The 19,382-nt window shown below is 34.1% G+C and overlaps 1 protein-coding gene across 10 annotated transcripts in view; it reads left to right on the top strand.

The window, feature by feature from the left end:
• Positions 1-19,382, top strand: part of IBTK (inhibitor of Bruton tyrosine kinase) — a 129,669-nt gene that overhangs the window by 36,464 nt on the left and 73,823 nt on the right. For 6 of the 10 annotated variants that reach the window (XR_015555216.1, XM_087443818.1, XM_087443819.1 and 3 more), the window contains 8 exons: positions 2,219-2,396; positions 3,850-4,449; positions 5,328-5,414; positions 6,260-6,342; positions 6,427-6,464; positions 6,942-7,038; positions 14,891-14,992; positions 17,522-17,639. Coding sequence is in view for 9 of the 10 variants with exons in the window: in XM_087443818.1 (XP_087299944.1) it covers positions 2,219-2,396; positions 3,850-4,449; positions 5,328-5,414; positions 6,260-6,342; positions 6,427-6,464; positions 6,942-7,038; positions 14,891-14,992; positions 17,522-17,639 (1,303 nt within the window). In the remaining variant the exon portion in view is untranslated. The remainder of the gene's footprint in view (positions 1-2,218; positions 2,397-3,849; positions 4,450-5,327; positions 5,415-6,259; positions 6,343-6,426; positions 6,465-6,941; positions 7,039-14,890; positions 14,993-17,521; positions 17,640-19,382) is intronic. The other 4 variants (XM_087443816.1, XM_004422063.3, XM_087443821.1 and 1 more) reach the window with 3 other exon arrangements.

Genomic DNA, 19,382 nt, shown 5'->3' with positions numbered 1-19,382 from the left:
AGTAGTTTAATTAAACAATTGCTGAATAATTGGAGACAAGTTTTATTTCATTCCTCGATGAATATAAAGGATAGCTTTAATTAAGACGCCACCATTGCAAATAGAAGTTGTTAATAGTTCATTCTTAATTATCTGATTATAAATTTATAAACTTATGGATTACTTAGATTGTTTCTTGTCTTGGGTTAGCAACTTTTTTCTTTCTTTCATAATTAGTGATCTGTTGATTTTTTTCCAGAAAAACTAGAATTCATTTGCCTCTACATCTCATTACTTCTACCCTAGCTCAAATCACATAGGCTAGTGCAAAAAATGTTTTCTTATTTCCACTCTTGTTTCTTTTTATCTATTCTCAACTGATTAACATAGTGAGCTTTTAAAATCTCATTCTAATATTCCTGTGTTTAAAAACTCTTTAATGGTTTCCTCACTTCCTAAACACGGCCTATAAGGCCCCTGCTCTGACCCTTGTCTGTGTCTCAGAATTCATCTTGACTTCTCTCCCTCTCACCACTCTCTAGTCACATTGACCTTCAGGTTTTCAGTCTTGTCTAGCTATCGTTAGTCCCAGGGCCTTTCCTAATTTTTCACATCTCAGCTTAATTTAAACTTCATCAGAGATATTTTCACTGATCCCTCATTCTAAACTGAGTTAGCCTGTTTCACTTCTAATATTCCCTTTGTATTTTATTTTTACTGGTTTTGATGAATTTATCTTTGTGATTTTTTAATGCCTATCTCCTATTAGACTATAAGATGTCAAGGATCATGACTGTTCACTGTATCCTTAGCATTCAGCTTATTTTTTGGCACATAGTAGTCTTTCATGAAGTCATCTGTTGAATGAATAAATCAGTTGTTGTATGCTAAAAATAGATAAAAAACATTTATAATTACTCAGAAAATTATAAACATATCCTTCAAAATCATAAAGCCACCAAGGAATGGTTTTTGGATAATTTATTGATTCGTTTCTTTTATTTCTTTATAGATTACTCAAGTCTGCAAACATTTAAGGTATATTTACTATGTGCCAGATATAGCTTAAGATGGGCCTCTGTTCTCAGATACTCAGAAGTTTGTAGGGGAAATAGACATGTATATAAATATTTAGAGTTCATAGAGGCCACTACTAATATGTACATAGTAAGTTTTTTGAGAACATAGAAATTGGAATAACTGAGTGTCAGAGGAAGATTAGTAAAGCCCCCTAAGACTAAAATAGAGTGAATTTGAGAGTAACCAGGATGCAGTTTCAACTTGTAAATGTGGAAAGTCCTTAGAATTGTGTCTTAGTCATATTTAGTGGTCTAAAACTGAATTCATGATCTCATGCTCCCACATCTGCTTCTGGTGTTTTCTAAGTAAATGGTTATCTTTGACACTCTATATTTTCTCACCCCCTACATCCAATCAGGCACCAAGTTTTGCCACATCTGTCTCAAATATTTCTGAAATCTTTCCTCTTTTCTCTAGTTTCATTGCTACAGCCTCAATCTGTATTATTTATTCTTTTTCTGGACTATAAAAGTGGTTTCCTAAATGATTTTGTCATTATTTTTATTTACTTTAAGTATTCTTTGTACAGTAGCCAGTATTTTTTTTTGCATGCAAATTTTATACATTTCTTTCTTGGCCTTGATCTGACTTGTAAAGATATAATCATTTGTTTAATATCTCTCTTCTCTGTGAGACTATGTACTCCAGAATGGTAGGGACATGCCTATCTTGTTCACTATTGTATCACTAGGGATAGACTGATGATTACTATCACAGTAGCACAGTGTGGTCGCTCAGATATTTGCTGAGTAAATGGAAGAAAGGGCGGGGAGGAGAGAAGGGAGGGAGCAAATAAGCAAGTAGATTATGAAGACGCTAAGTTTATGTATTTTTAATGCAAGCTGAGGAATTTTAGAAGCTAGTATAATACTAGATTTGGCTTTTAGAAAGATAACTTTGGTGGAGGATGTGTTTCTTGAAAGGGATAAAATGATGGATAATTGAGAATTGATCCACCAAAATTTCCTGTATAATAAAACCAATATATAGGGTGCAAATTGTGCTGAAGAGAGAGAGGATGTATTTCTTCAAAAGGATTTAATACATACAAAAGATATTTCCATTTCCCCTAATTGTTTTTCTATTCTATTTACTCCTAACTCATTTTAATAGTTTCAATAAAGCCTTGATTAATGGAAGTTTATTTTTTTCTTTTTAGCAGAGATTTTATCAAACCTTCATAATTCCTCATCAGATGTGTCTTGTATCTCTGATATAAATAGTGTGTATGAAAGAATTCGACTTGAGAAGCTTACTTTTGCCCATAGAGCTGTTAGTGTCAGCACAGATCCAAGTGGATGTAACTTTGCAATCCTGCAGTCAGATCCTAAAACAAGGTATACCTGTATATATATATTAAATTTCATTTTTAGAAGGAACAATCACTGGGGTTTCTTTTGTTTTTAGTAGCTCCTGGAGCAAATTTAATTGAAGAGCTGTTGCTAAGTCTTGTAGAGACTTTAGACATATAATCATGTTACCTGGATAACTCAAAGGTGGAATTTGTTATACTGCAAATGATGACTGTTCCTTTTAGTTTGTAAACTGATATTTATTGAAAATATTGAAGATATATATATACGCGCACACACACAAAATGTATTTATATCTTTAGTACTTTATGATGTTACTCTAGGTTCTCAGATTCTGAGAAATATATTATAAATGTTATGTAGTTTGCAAAAATTGCTGACCCTTGAATATGATGAGAATTGACAAAAGAAGAGGTAGTATAATCATCTGTAGGGTAGTGTGAATCTCAGTGCAAATCTTCTAAGTCACATTAGTAGAGAGACGACAGATTAAGATAAATATCAAGGGTACTATTGAAGAGGAAAGAAGTCATAGAAGCAGGGTGACCTTCCATCCTGCTTTGCCCAGGTCTATCCCATATTTAGCACTAAAAGTCTCATCTCCTGGGAAACCTCTCAGTCCCAGGCAAACCAGGAGGGTTGGTCCCCCTACCTGGAAGGGTAAAATGTGGGTTGGGAAGGTGTGACTGCATTCCTATAGTACTGAAATAACCATGGTTACAGACTGTATGTCTGTGTATGTATTTATGTTTACTTCCTTGAGTTTCTGACCTATGGATCAGAAACCTGAGGTATTTGCTCAGTTCTCTGTATGTTTGTTTTTCTCCACTTGTAAAATAAAAGGATATAAAAGAGGAAAAAGTTGCATACTGTACTCTACTCTTTTAGTCATTTAAAAAATTTCTGTGGGGGCCAGCCCAGTGGCGTAGTGGTTAAGTTCGTGCACTCTGCTTCGGCGGCCCAGGGTTCGTGGATTTGGATCCCGGGTACGGACCTACACACTGCTCATCAAGCCACGCTGTGGCAACATCCCATATACAAAATAGAGGAAGATTGGCACAGATGTTAGCTCAGGGACAATCTTCTTCAAGCAAAAAGAAGATAGGCAATCGATGTTAGCTCAGGGCCAATCTTCCTCACCAAATGAATAAATAAATAAATAATTTCTATGAAACAGTCATTTAAATTTATATTCTAGTGTTTCCTATAGAAATAGAAAACACTTCTTTTAAAGGAAAGCTTAATTCTTATCATTCTAGTTTAGGAGAAAAAACAAATGTAAAAGGAATACAAAAAATTTAAAGAGTGGTACAGTAAGACTGTGTGCAGTATTTTTGTTTTAGGAAATGCCAAATTTAAATTTTTCTAAGTTTAATAAATAAAAAAGAAATTGCACTTTAAAAGGAGAACTGGCTAGGAATGCTTTTGTTTTTTTTCATTCTCTTGAAAGTAAAAATGATTTTTGTTTCATTTCTAGCCTTTACGAAATCCCAACTGTATCCTCCTCATCCTTTTTTGAAGAGTTTGGCAAATTGTTGAGGGAAACAGATGAAATGGACAGTATTCATGATGTGACATTTCAAGTTGGCAGTAGAATCTTCCCTGCACATAAATATATTTTGGCAGTGCGTTCTGACTTTTTTCAGAAATTATTTCTTTCAGATGGTACTACTTTAGACTTTACAGATGTTTACCGGAAAGATGAAGATTCTGCAGGATGCCATCTCTTTGTAGTAGAGAAGGTTCATCCTGACTTGTTTGAATACCTTTTACAATATATATACACAGATACTTGTGACTTTTTAACTCATGGGTTCAAACCAAGAATAAACTTAAACAAAAAACCAGAAGAATATCAGGGCACTCCGAATTCTCATTTGAATAAAATGAATTGCCATGAAGATAATCAGAAGTCAGCATTTGAAGTTTACAAAAGTAATCAAGCTCATACAATTAGTGAAAAGCAGAAAAGCAAACCCAAATCTTCCAAAAAAGGAAAAAGTGTTGGGGAAGATGATCCTGTAAAAATGTTGCAAAATGTTGCAAAGAAATTTGGTTTCAGTAATTTGAGTAGTAGGTATGTAGTAGGTATCCTCCTACTTAATATCTATTCTTGTGCCTTATTATGTCCTCCTCTTAAAAATTCTTCTTGTCTTGTTCTTTTCCTTTGCGTTGCTCTTCCTACCTTTCCTCCCCTCCCTTCCCCTCTTCTCTTCCTCCTTCCCCCTGTTTTGCCAGGAGGTACATGAGTGTGTTCTTCCTCCATTTTCTGCTAAAGCTATGTCTGTGGGACTCCCTGGACTAAACATTAAAGGGTGGGAAAGCTGTTAGTGGGTTTGAACTCTCTATGGTGTTTGTATAACGAATCGAAATGGCAGGCAGTGTGGTGTGCTAGAAAGAGTACTGTCTTTGAAGTTAGAAAGACCTGTATATGCCTCTTAGCTCTACTATGACTACCTGGGGCAAATTTCTTACTGTCCTTGAACCCCAGTCTCTCAGTATATAAAATGAGAGGGATAATATTGATCTATATCGTTAGTGTAGTTTTGTCATGCAGCATGTATAAAGTGCCTAACACAGTATTTGTCATATTATAAACCAGATTCTTTGGAATTTTCTCTTTTTATAAGGTATTTATGTTGCTTGTGGCAGTATAACCTTAGTTGTAGGGTAGGAGCGGGAGAGGGTGTATGTGAAGGGCTTTGTGCCATGGCTTAGATTTGTTTTTTGTCAGTAATGATATTTAATATATTTTGAATTCTAAGTAAAATTGAAGGCGAATGAATGGTATGTCTTTATCACAGAGTAGGGGGTTTGTTGAGATACTTTTCTAGGTGATATAAATTATATAATTATGTTCAGATGTAAGCTAATTTGTTGGATTTTTGTTGTTATTTATTTGTTTTGGTAGGGGACTGTATCTACCAATTGTTAATTTTTTTCTATTCTTGACAGGTTAGATGGAGTCAGATTTGAAAATGAAAAAATTAATATTATTGCTAAGAAATCTGGTAATAAACCAAAGCTAAATCAGAAAAAATGGTAAGTTAGGAAATGAAGATAAATTTGTTATCTCTAGATTTTGGGACCTAAGTGTGGAAATAGAGCTCTTCTTACTCACATATAAAGCAAAATGTGTAGATAGATACCTTCTTACTCTTACTAGTAGTTCATTTCTGGAAATGTTGGAGAACTCTTGAGGGAAATGGATAAAATAATAATCGCTCAATAAGACATTGAAACAGTTTGCTTTTTTCTGATGACTTTCTAATTAAGAAAAGAATTTTTAATTTTTATTTTTCCTTGCCTGAATTTTGTATTTTTTTATAAGTAGGAAATGATGGTAACCCAGAAACCAAACTAATTATGCCTCTTCATCATTACAATGATTATTTCTTTTAGTGTAAATTTTTTCAGTAATAAATATACTATTCTAAATATGTTATTAAAAGTTTCTATTTTTAGGTATTTGTACTTTGTAGGTGAAATGTTTCAGAGAAAGAGACTGGAGGTGTCTAGACTGTGCTTATTAGCACAGGACAGATTGTACAAAAAAGTGAATTAAGGACCTTTGAATATGATGTCACTTACTTTTCTTATTAACACTGGGCCTGTAATGAAAAAGGAAAATTAGAAGGAAGACTTTTTTTGAATATTATCTGTATTCAATTCCCTTTTCAAATGTTAGCTTTATTGTAAGGCCCTTATTATTTTTCCTATAGTGGAAGGAGATGAAGTACTTTATTTGTATGTGTACCTTCAAGTTGTATATTCTCTGCTACCTTTAAGAAAAATCAAAAGTTAAGCAAATCCTATAATGAATTTTCTTATTTACTAAATATGTAAAGAAGTCACTCTTGCTTAAATTAAATGTTTTTTTTTTGCAGCTCCTTTCTGTGTGATGTGACTATGAAATCAGTGGATGGAAAGGAATTTCCTTGTCATAAATGTGTTCTTTGTGCTAGACTTGGTATGTACACTTTTTATTAGTTGCTGATTTATTGGTGTTAGTATTGTTTCACTATTTTTCCTGAATTGAACTTTTTTCTTTCAGAATATTTTCGTAGTATGCTGAGTAGCTCATGGATTGAGGTAAGATCTAAGTAGAAACCAAGTAGGCTGGTAACCACACTTCTTTCTGTATACTTCTTTCTGTTTTTGGGAAATTATGTACTAAAGAAATTCAAAATGGGAACCTGATATTTTAACTCAGTTTTTCTTTTGTATTGAACTTTATTTATGCTTAAGCCTGCTGGAAAATAGCAACATTTAGAAATCAAAATTGTTGCAAAAAAGCTACTTAAAAAATATCCCCATTATTATTTGGATATGTATTGGGAATACCGATGTGTTTCTTTTTTCCTCAAGTTTTCTCAGTTTTTCTTGATCCGTTTTCATGTTATAAGGTGTATTAAAATTAAATGTATGCCATTTTAGCATTGTGTTTTATAAATGTTAGGTTCTTTTGCATTTGATGTGATTTCTGTTCAGAGTTCAATAACCTAAATCAGAATGTAGTAGTATTTTGTAGTTTAAAATTACTTATTTTACTTTTTAAATTTTATTTAGGCTTCCAGTTGTGCAGCTCTGGAAATGCCAATACATTCTGACATACTGAAAGTTATTTTGGACTACCTCTATACTGATGAAGCTGTGGTGATAAAAGGTATTAATAAGAGTTAGGATATTTTAGATATTTAAGATATAATTTAATGGTAAAATCAACATGAATTTTAATTTCTGTTCTAATTGAAATTGGCCGTCACTGGAGGCTTAATTTAGACTAAGCAATAGGGGTAATTACTAACAGTAAAGGAGTGGAGAATTTTCATTACCTATGTGAAAATGAATTCTTTATAATGGTGAAGATTACCCTGAGCAGTTTCATACTCATCTACTTCTATGATTATAGAAGGTGAGGAATTGACAATAGGGAATATAGTTTTGACAGATACTCTGTGCGAAAGTTCTTTCTTGTCTGTATTTACCCTTGTGATAACATATCTGACGTGAAAGGAATAGACTAAGAATTGTACCCAAGTTTATAAAGAGAGTGCATTTATATACTTTGTTAGGCAGCACACCCATGTTTTAGTTACCAAGTGTCTTTAGTTATGGGAGTGGTGTACTCCTGTGTTCCATTGTATGTATATACCACATTTTCTTTATCCATTTGTCTGCCAATGGACCATTTAAGCTGTTTCCATATCTTGACTATTGTTTATAATCCTGCAGTGAACATGGGCATGCCGGTATGTCTTCGAGATCCTGATTTCAATTCCTCTGACAAAATACCCAGAAGTGGGATTGCTGTATCATATGGTAGTTCTATTTTTAGTTTTTTGAGGAACCTCCATACTGTTTTCCATAGTGACTGTATCAGTTTACACTCTCACTGGCAATGCACAAGGGTTCCCTTTTCTCCACATCCTCGCCAACACTTGTTATCTTGTTTTTTTTGGTAGTAGCCATCCGAACCCGTGTAAGGTGATATCTCATTGTGGTTTTGATTTGCATTTCTCTGCTGATTAGTGACATTGAGCACCTTTTCATATATGTGTTGGCCATTTGTATGTCTTTGGAGAAACATCTATTTAGATCTTTTGCTCATTTTTTAATTGAGTTATTTGTTTTTTTGCTGTTGAGTTGTAGGAGTTCCTTATATATTTTGGATATTAACACCTTATCAGATATAGTTTGCAAATATTTTCTCCCATTCTGAAGGTTGCCTTTTCATTTGTTGATTGTTTCCTTTGCTGTGCAGAAGCTTTGTAGTTTCATGTAATCCCACTTGTTTATTTTTGCTTCTGTTGCATGTGGTTTTGGTGTCATAACCCAAAAATCATTGCTAAGACCAATGTCTAGGAGGTTTTTCCTGTTTTCTTCTAGGAATTTTACAGTTTTAGGTCTTATGTTTAAGTCGTTAATCTATTTTGAATTGATTTTTGTGTATGGTGTAATATATGAGTCTAGTTTCATTCTCTTGCATGTGGATATTCAGCTTTGTTAACATTCTTTGTTGAAGAGACTGTCCTTTCCCTGTTTTGTATTCTTGACACCATTGCCAAAGATTAATTGACTCTATACATGAGAGGTTTTTTTTGGATTCTCTCTTCTGTTCCATTGGCCTGTGTGTCTGTTTTTTATGCCAGTATGTACTACTTTGATTACCTGTGGCTTTGTAATATAGTTTGAAATCAGAAAGTGTGATGCCTCCAGCTTTGTTCTTCTTTCTCAAGATTTCTTTGGCTATTCAGGGGTTTTGTGGTTCCATATGAATCTTAGGATGGCTTTTTCTATTTCTGTGAAAAATGCCATTGGAATTTTGATAGGATTTCACTGAATCTGTAGGTTGCTTGGGTAAAATGGGCACTTTAACAATATCAGCTCTTCCAGTCCATGAACATGGGATATCTGTCCGTTGTGTCATCAATTTCTTTCATCCATGTTTTATAGTTTTCAGTGTACATATCGTTCCATCTCCTTGGTTAAATTTATTCCTAAGTGATTTATTCCTAGGTGTTTTATTCTTTTTGATGCAATTGTAAATGAGATTGTTTTCTTTTTTTTTTTCTTAATTTTATTTATTTATTTTTATTTTTTTCCCCCAAAGCCCCAGTAGATAGTTGTATGTCATAGTTGCACATCCTTCTAGTTGGTGTATGTGGGACGCGGCCTCAGCATGGCCGGAGGAGCGGTGCGTCGGTGCGCGCCCAGGATCCGAACCCGGGCCGCCAGTAGCGGAGTGCGAGCACTTAACCGCTAAGCCACCGGGCCGGCCCTGAGATTGTTTTCTTAATTACTTTTTTGGATAGTTCATTGTTCATGCATAGAAAAGCAACTGATTTTTGTTTTGGTTTTGTATCCTACAACTTTATTGAATTCGTTTATTACTTCTAGTAGTGTTTCAGTGGAGTCTTTAGCGTTTTCTGTATAGAAGATCTTGTCATCTGCAAACAGAGACAGGTTTACTTCGTCCTTTCCAATTTGGATGCCATTTATTTCTTTTTCTTACCTAATTGCTCTGGCTGGAACTTCCAGTAGTATGTTGAATAAAAGTGGTGAGAGTAGGCATCTTTGTCTTGTTCCTGATCTTAGATGAACAGCTTTGAGGTTTTTACTGTTGGGTATGATGTTAGCTGTGGACTTGTCATATACAGCTTTTATTATGTTGAGGTACATTCCTTTTGTACCCAATTTGTTGAGAGTTTTTATCAGGAATGGATGTTGAATTTTGTCATACGCACTTTCTGCATCTATTGAGATGATCATATGGTTTTTATTCACTCTGTTAAGATGATGTATCATGTTTATTTATTTGCATATGTTGAACCATCCTTGCATCCCAGGCATAAATTCTACTTGATAGTGGTGTATAATCCTTTAACATGCTGTTGAATTTGGTTTACTAGTGTTTTATTGAGGATTTTTGTGTCTATGTCCATCAGGAATATTGTACTGTAATTTTCTTGTGTCCTTGTTTGCCTTTGGTATCAGGATAATCCTGGCCTCATGAAATGAATTTGGAAGTATTCCCTCCTCTTCAGTTTTTTGGATGAGTTTGAAAAGGACTGGTGTTAATTTTTCTTTAAATGTTTGGTAGAATTTACCCATGAAGCCATCTGGTCTTGGGCTTTTCTTTTTTGGGAGATTTTTTGATTACTGATTCAGTTTCCTTATTTGGTATTGATCTGTTCATATTTTCTATTTCTCCGTGATTCAGTCTTGGTAGATTGTATGTTTCTAGAAATTTATCCATTTCTTCTGGGTTATCCAATTTGTTAGAATATAATTGTCCATTGTAGTCTCTAATGATCTTTTGTATTTCTGTGATATTAGTTGTAAATGTCTCCTCTTTCATTTATAATTTTATTTATTTGAGTCCTCTTTTTTCTTAGTTTGCATAAGGGTTTGTTAATTTTGTTTATTTTTCAAACAACCAACTCTTAGTTTTGTTGATCTTTTCTCTTGTTTTTCTATTGTCTTGTTCACTGTTTCTGCTTTAATCTTTATTCTTTTCTTCTTTCTGCTGACTTTGGGCTTTGTTTTTCTTTTTCTAGTTCCTTGTTTAAAAAGCTTAAGATCTCTTTTGAGATCTTTTTTTTTTTTGTTAAGGCATTTAACAGTATAAACCTCCTTGTTAGAACTTCTTTTGCTGCATCCCGTAACGTTTGATATTTTGTTTCCATTTTTATTTATCTTAAGATATTTTTTTCTTTCTCTTTGATTTCTTCTTTGACTATTTGGATGTTCAGGACTATGTTTAATTTCCACATGTTTGTGAATTTTCTAATTTTCTTCCTGTTGTTCTAGTTTTATACCATTCTGGTTGGAGAATATACTTAGTGTCATTTCAGTCTTAAATTGTCAAGACTTGTTTTGTGGCCTAACATATGATCTTTCCTGGAAAATGTTTTATGTGCGCTTGAGAAGAATGTGTATTTTGCTGCTGTTGGATGGAATGTTCTGTATATATCTGTTAGGTCTGTTTGGTCTGCAGTGTTGGTCAAATCTGATGTTTCCTCACTGATTTTCTGTCTGGATGATTTATCTGTATTTGGATATGGGATATTGAAGTCCTCCATTATTATTATATTGATGTCTATTTCTGCCTTCAGTTCTGTTAATATTTCCTTTATATATTCAAGTGCTTTGATATTGTATGCATATGTGTTTATGATAGTTATAGCTTATTAATGTGTTGACCCCTTTATCATTATATAATGACCTCTTTGTTTCTTGCAACTGGTTTAGACTTAAAGCGTATTTTGTCTGATATAATGATGGGCACCCCTGCTCTCCTTTGGTTACCGTTTACATGGAATATCTTTTCCCACCCTTTCACTTTCAGCCTATATGTGTGTTTAAAGGTAAGACGAGTCTGTCGTAGGCAGCATATAGTTGGATTTGTTTTTTTATCCATTCAGCCAATTTGTCTTTTGATTGGAAAATTTAATTCATTTACGTTTAATTATTGATGGGTAAGGACTTACTACTGTCATTTTGTCAGTTGTTTTCTGACTCTTGTATAGTTCCTTTGTTCCCTTCTTCCTGTGTTACTGTCTTCCTTTGTGGTTTAATGATCTTTTCGTCATAGTATGCTTCGATTCTTTTCTCTTTATCTTTTGTGTGTCTACTATAGGTTTTTCGTTTGTGGTTACCATAAGGCTTACATATAACATCTTATACAGTCATGCATTAGTTAATGACGGGGATACATTCTGAGAAATATGTCATTAGGCAATTTCATTGTTCTGTGAACATCATAGAGGATACTTAACATAAACTTAGATGGTATAGCCTACTACATACCTAAGCTATATAGTACTAGTCTTATGGGACCATCATCATATATGCAGTCTGTTCTTGACAAAAACCTCATTATGTGGCACATGACTGTAGTTATAACAGTCTGTTTTAAACTAAACACACCTCAACTTCAATTGCATACAAAACCTCTACACTTGTACTTCTCCCTCCCCTGCCATTATTTCTTCAAATATTCTTTACGCCTTTTCTCCTTCTGGGACTCCCATATGTGTCTTGGTATGCTGGATGGTGTTCCACAAGTCTCTTATGCTCTGTTTATTTTTATTTATTCTTTTTCTTTCTGTTCCTCAGATTGGATAGTCTTATTTGACCTATAATTTGTATCTCTTCATTGATAGTCTTGATTTTGTGAGACATTATCTTCATACTTTCTTTTAGTTTGTTAGATATGATTTCCTGTAGTTCTTTGGACATATTTAAAATCGCTGATTTAAATTCTTTGTCTAATAGTTCAGCATCTTGGTTTCCTCAGGGACAGTTTCTCTTAGCTGCTTTTTTCCCATATATGGGCCAAACTTAGATCTTTCTTTGCATCTTTTATATTTTTTTTTGTTGAAAACTGGACATTTTAAATAATATAATGTGGCAACTCTTAAAGTTTGATTTTCCTCCCTCACCAGGGATTGTTGTTTTCGCTTTTTATTGACTTTTCTGAACTAATTCTGTAAAATCTGTATTCTTTGTCATATGTGACCACTGAAGTCTCTGCTTGGTTAGCTTAGTGATCAGCTAATAATTAGATAAAAATTTCCTTAAATGTTTAAAACTGATAAATCTCTCAGCCTTTGCCTAGGAGCTCTTTGTATATGTTGGGGCATGCCTTAATTTTTAGGCAGGCAGTTTACAACTCTTCCTTTGGTTTTATTTCCTGCTTTTGCAGAGCCATATGTTCAGACAGAGGTTAGAGTTTTGGGCCTTCTTAAGCTTTTCCTGGGCATGTGCACAGCCCTCCACATGTGTGTGGCCTTTTAGATTCTCAAGAATATGTTGGAACTTTTCAGAATTCATATGGACATCTGTGTTAGTCTGCTCAGGCTGCCGTAACAAAATACCATAGACTGGGTGGCTTAAACAACAGAAATCTATTTTTTCACAGTTGTAGAGGCTAGAAATCCCAGATCAGGGTCTGGCAAGGTTGGTTTCTGGTGAGGATTCTCTTCCTGGCTTGTACATGGCTGTCTTCTTCTTCTATCCTCACGTGGCCTTTCCTCCATGCTTGTGTGTATGTGTGGAGAGAGGGAGGGAAGAAGAGGGAGAGATCTCTCTTTGATGTCTCTTCTTAGAAGGGCACTAATTCTGCTGGATCAAGGCCCTACCCTTATGACTTGATTTATCCTTATGTACTTCCTTAGAGGCCCCATCTCCAAACACAGCCACACTAGAAATTAGGGCTTCAACATGTGAATTTTCGGGGGACACAAACATGTAGTCATTAAAACATTTCTTTCCCTAGCTATTTTTTTTAAGTTTTTTTGATCTGCTTCATGTTTGTGCCATCCGTTATCATTGTCTCAGTCAACTTCAATGTTAAACAATTGCTGCTGATTGTTTTTAATAAATGCCCCTAGGGAAGAGGCTGTTCACTGGGCAAGCTTTGAGTCAGGTCAAATAAAGCCAAGCCCTGCTAGTGGTGTTTCCAGGGAACTGCCAGACATGTCAAATAATGACAGTTCTTTGGTAATGTTGCTCCACAACTGCTATGTCTCCTCCAGTGGCTATAGCTGTTTGTTTCCACTGTGATTGCAGAGTTGTTGGTTTTCAAGACTCCTGTGGAGGAGGGGAGAGGAGGATCTAAATAAGAGAAGCTACTGTGTCCCAGAGCTCACTGTTCTTACCAAGATTCAGCCATTTTTCTTGAGTCAGTGCTCCCCAGATTATTGCAAGTCTTTGGTTAATTTCTAGAGTACCGAAAAAGTTGATTTAGACAACTTTTTGCAGTATTCTTGTTGCTTTTGTGGAGGAAAGGAATTTTGGAAGTAGTCCTTAGTCTGCCATTCCTAATGACTTCACCTCTCTCTCATTTTTTAAAATGATTTTTCTACTTCATTTTCTCTTCTTGACTGTTTTTTTTTTTCCCTTTCTTCCTATGGTGGTGGTTTGTTTTTGTTTTTTTTATGTTGTTATTCTGGCAGTGGCTCAGAGGCATTGCTTAATAGGCCATTAGTAGTACTAGGGATCAAGAAGGTTATTTTATTTTTTTATTTTTTTTTTTTTTAAAGATTTTATTTATTTTATTTTTTCCCCCCAAAGCCCCAGTGGATAGTTGTGTGTTGTAGCTGCACATCCTTCTAGTTGCTGTACGTGGGACTCGGCCTCAGGATGAACGGAGAAGTGGTGCCTCGATGCGCACCCGGGATCCGAACCCGGGCCGCCAGCATCGCAGCGCGCGTACTTAACCACCAAGCCACAGGGCCGGCCCAAGAAGGTTATTTTAAATCAAGGAACTTCTATAGTTTAAAAAAAATGTACTCTTAAATGACCAATTTTTTTTTTAAATAGGGAAACCTAAGAGCATTATTCACCCCTCCCTCTATCTCTCTATGTTCTTAACATATATGTGTTATATGTGTTTAACATATACCTATATATTAAGTTTGATTATGCAATTTGACTTTCCCCTCTATTTATTAGTTTGAAAAATGTTTGTCTAACAACATGGGAGATTTTAAATAAGTCAGGCATTCTAGTAGCCCTCTAGAATAAAAAGATCAACTCAAGTTCCCATTTTATGGTCCTTGTGTGAACCAGGACATTTTGGTTTGTTTCTTTCCAGTTTTCTACCTAAAGGGAGAAATATTTTCATGTTATTACTATTTTTCATAGTTGCAATTCTGACATTTAAAAAATAACCATGGGGCTGGCCCGGTGGTGCAGTGGTTAAGTGCGCATGCTCCGGGGTTTGCAGGTTCGGATCCCAGGTGCGCACCAATGCACCGCTTGACAAGCCATGCTTGGCGGCGTCCCATGTAAAGTGGAGGAAGATGGGCACGGATCTTAGCCCAGGGCGGATCTTCCTCAGCAAAAAGGAAGAGGATTGGCATCGGATGTTAGCTCAGGGCTTATCTTCCTCACCAAAAAAAAAAAAAAAAAAAAAATTGTAATTTTCCCTTTTAATAACTTGAACTTGTTTTCCTAGGTATACTGTTTACAAAGTAATAAAGTGTGATGCTTATTTTCTTTTTTTTTAGAATCTCAAAATGTGGATTTTGTTTGTAGTGTTCTTGTGGTGGCTGATCAACTTCTCATAACTCGACTGAAAGAGATTTGTGAAGTAGCATTAACTGAAAAACGTGAGTATTTATGAATTAGAATATTAGTGTGTTTTCAAGTTGATCAAGGATTATTTTATTGACTGTGTTGCCATTTATAGTAAAATGCACCATTATTTTATCACGAAAATTGTTAAAACATTTAAATTATTTTGTTTCATCATTTGTAAGCACATCCTTATTTCAGAGATGTTAATATGTGGCGATATATACATCTTAGAATTGGAATACGTTAATTTTTTTTGAAATGTCAAAACCTTGAATAATAGAGATGGTGTGACATTTATTTTGGAATTTCAAAGATTAGTGTTTGAAAGGAGACATTTTTTACCCTTGTCCTGGGCTTAGCTGTAAATCTGTGTTTAGCTACGCATTTCCTACTGTTTGCTGGAGTTTTTATGTAACTGTTCCATTAATATATTTGATCAAAACATATCTCTTCTCTCAAACTCTTCTTTCTTTCTCAGTTCATTATTTCACTTACTTGCATGGCTGTCCTCCTGAACACTCAATTTTGAAATCCAGTTTTTTTGTTGTTGTTATTTTGTTCCTTACATCAGCATTCTTTCAGTTGTCAGAACTGATTCATCTTAACTATGTTGATCACATTTCTCCCACCTTTTTATTCTGTCACTAGTTGAGGTCACTATTTTCCATCCCTTCTGTGTAGTGTCACAGTAGTCTTAAAAAGTCCTCTTTCTGGGGCCGGCTCCATGGCTTAGCAGTTAAGTGCGTGCGCTCCACTACTGGCGGCCCCGGTTCGGATCTGGGTGTGCACCGATGCACCGCTTCTCAGGCCATGCTGAAGCCATGTCCCACATACAGCGACTAGAAGGATGTGCAACTATGACATACAACTATCTACTGTGGCTTTGGGGGGTAAAAGAAAAGAGGAGGATTGGCAATAGATGTTAGCTCAGAGCTGGTCTTCCTCAGCAAAAAGAGGAGGATTAGCATGGATGTTAGCTCAGGGCTGATCTTCCTCACCAAAAAAAGAAAAAAAAAAAGAAGTCCTCTTTCTTTTCTACTTCTCTTTCTTTAACCTTTCTATAGGAAGTAAGTATGTTTTCCTCTGTTTAGGTATTTTCAATTGCTTACTGTGAGGTAAAGGTTAAATTTCTTTAGTCTGATATAAAAGTTTCATTCTAATCTTACGTTTGTTCTCCTTTATTGTCCATTTCTACTTCAGGAAGTATGAAGGAATTTATTATTAAATTTTTCTTACTTGTACTTGCTAGTAGTTTGTCATAGCTCTAGGGTATTATTTACTCACTTTTCTTGAGCTCTGTGGATATCTTCTTGGTTATCACAAAGAACAACAGCTCTGATCTTTGGAGCAAGAAAAGAGAAATATATTAAAATAAAGGACACAACATACAGTAGGTATAAAGTATACATATAGGTAATGTTTTCAGTAGTTCAAGCGAATTTCCTGGCATCCCTTGGATTTTCTTTCTTAGCTCCTGCTACATAGTTGCCTTTATTAATGAATTTCTTGATCTTTGTAGAACCTAGCAAGAGAAAAATTCAACAGAAGTTTGGTCTCTGATTATTGGGCAATCATTCCCAAGTGAACAACTCTAAAGTTTTTATATGATCCATTTTTCTTTCTTTGCAATGGGAGACTTTGGATACATCATTACTTGAAAATTTAGGTTAGTCAGGAGTGAGGCAAAGACCATTATTGGCTGCAGTTACAAGTTTTGACAGTCACAAGGGAGAGAAAAAAAGAAATGGAGGAAGCCACACGCAGAAAACAGTTGTATTCCTCTGTTGATTGAGACTCAGAGTAAATAAGAAAAAAAAATGGTGGGGTTCAGGAAGCCAAAGTTACTGCTAGGTAGGTAGAATATTATGGGACAGTCTCTAGCAAAACAGGATACTTCATATATAAAGTTACTAAGATTGTAACAAAATCCAGAATCTTTTGTACAGTATACCAGATTCTGTACTGACATGAATAATAATATGGTAAGATTTAGATGAACTTGTTTTCTAAATATATAATGTGTGTATGTATTTATATATGTAAATATACCCACATAAATTCTGATAGATTACTCAACATGTTTTATAGAATGATTTCATCAGTTTCTCTTAGTCTTAGTTTTAGTTTTTTTATAGTCTTTTTAGCTTTCTCTGTCTTTAGTTTTATAGAAGAGAGAATGACTATTCTGTGCTACGTGTAAATGAAAAGGAAAGTTGTTTATCAATTAAAGTTAAAAATATTCGAAAATATTAGGTGGAAGATTGTTGATTATGTGTTTGATTTTAGGTGAACTGTAATGCACCTTCTGTACTTTCTTTTGCTTAAAATTTTTTTATGTATGCCTTTTTCCCCCATAACCAATCATTTAAAATTACTTTGGCATATTAGGATGGAAAATGAATTCTATATTTGCCCTAGTATAAGTTATTTTTGGCAGGAAACTACTGTCAGTTTCCTTTGTTCTAAATGTTCAAACTTGACAACTTTAGAAATAAGTATATTTTATTTGCTGTAAGAACATGGCTTTCATCTTATTTTGCATATCTTCTCTTCCTTTGTAGTTACCCTTAAGAATGCTGCTACGCTACTGGAATTTGCAGCAGTGTATAATGCTGAACAATTGAAACTGTCTTGTTTACAGTTTATAGGACTGAATATGGCAGCTTTACTTGAAGCAAGGTAGGTTGGGTGCATACATTATATAACTGTTACAAAAGCAATTCTTTATATATATAAATAGCAGATATGTTAGTAATTTAATTGTGAATAATGATAAATTCCAACTTTGTAGAAAATGAAAATGTAATAAGATTCAGTCACTCCATCGATATTGGAGTGCCTAATATGTATGCCACCCATTGCCAAGATGCAGCAGTGAACAAAAGAGACAAAATCCTTGCCATCAAGGGAGCTTATATTCTGGTTAGAAAGTTGTGGAACAGTATTATTGTAAGAATATTTTTTATGTGTATGCATATCTCTATTTAGGCTGATTTGTAACTATGTAATTGTTACTTTGGCTTTTGGAAACTAACTGTAATACTAATTAAGTCAGCATTTAATTACTTCACATGTAAGCATGTATAAAATTTGGTACTGGTTGATTTCTCTTTTCTTTTTGTATTTATTCTCTTTAAGGCATTTCCTATACTACATATTGATTCTTTGGTCAAACTTAGGCTGTAGCAGATAGCTGAAAAATTTAGTTGCTCTAGTTTGTTGCAAGCTCATATGTATATTGAAGGCTTTATGTAGAAATCAGTGAGTAATGTAATGTTACCTAGGAAAAATGACAAATTTTACATAAAAAATTGGCTGAATTATATCTACCCTGTTTTATAAGCTAATATTTCATATTATTGATGTTTACCTGGACAGAAAGAATTTGATAAATGCTAATGATTTAGGAGTCATAGACATGTTAGAATTAGAAGGATCTTTGAGATTTCATCCCATTTTTTTTCAACTGTTGTAGCAGTGGGATTTTTAGTGAAATAAATTTACATTTATTTTTAATATAAGGTCAAAATTTTATTATGTTTACTCACTATAAAGTCAGTGGTGAGAAAAATGAGTTTGTTTTGCTGAACACAGATTTGAGATTAGAATTCTTGGTGTCAGTTTGCATTTTTAAAGCTTCAGTATCCAGTTTATTTCTGTATTTGTTTTAATCGTAATAACAACAACTAATACTGCCATAATAGTAGTTACTATTAGTAATAACTAATAATAACAGTGGTAATAATGATAACTAATGCTAATGTGCCAGGCAGCATTCTTTATAAAAGTGTTACATAGATTCAGTTGATTTTCATGAAAACCTTATGAAGTAGATTTCTGTTTATATCCTCATATTACAGATGAGAAAACCCAGGAAACTTTTTTTTTTTTTTTGCAAAGAATCAAGAAAATCTTGATCCATATTATAAATGGTAACTTTTTTTGATAACTCACTTTTCAAAGTCAGGATGATCTTTAATGAAACTAATTCTAAAACGTGAGTGAAATAAAAGTGTTCTACTATTTTTTAGAGGTGAATCACTAACAGATTCTTAATAATTGCCACTTCGAGTTCAATTTAGAGGAAATTCTTTTGGCAGTTTAATACTTTGTTATTTTGTCAAAAAAGCTTTTTAAATGCAAATTAATGTTATAGGATATTAGACAATGTCATTTTAAAGTGCCTCTGATATTTTAGTGTCAGAACTTGGCTAGGGTTTCAAAATAAATTTCTTTGCTAACATGACATTAGTAATTCTAATCATAGCAATTTTTTTTACCTTGCATTAGCAAAGTAAGCTCATTCGGTTTGTCAATTAAGAATCAACCGAAATATAAAACAAGCACCAAATCTGTCTAAAATATATTGGAAAATGATATGTCATACTATTGTTTAATTATTATATTGTGACAAGTGTGTCA

This window comes from Ceratotherium simum, chromosome 19 (genome assembly GCF_057802395.1).
Source record: "Ceratotherium simum simum isolate JZ-2026a chromosome 19, ASM5780239v1, whole genome shotgun sequence".
NCBI lineage: Eukaryota > Metazoa > Chordata > Mammalia > Perissodactyla > Rhinocerotidae > Ceratotherium > Ceratotherium simum.
Note: the sequence above shows the minus strand (reverse complement) of the source record. Positions and strands in the feature narration are given on the sequence as shown.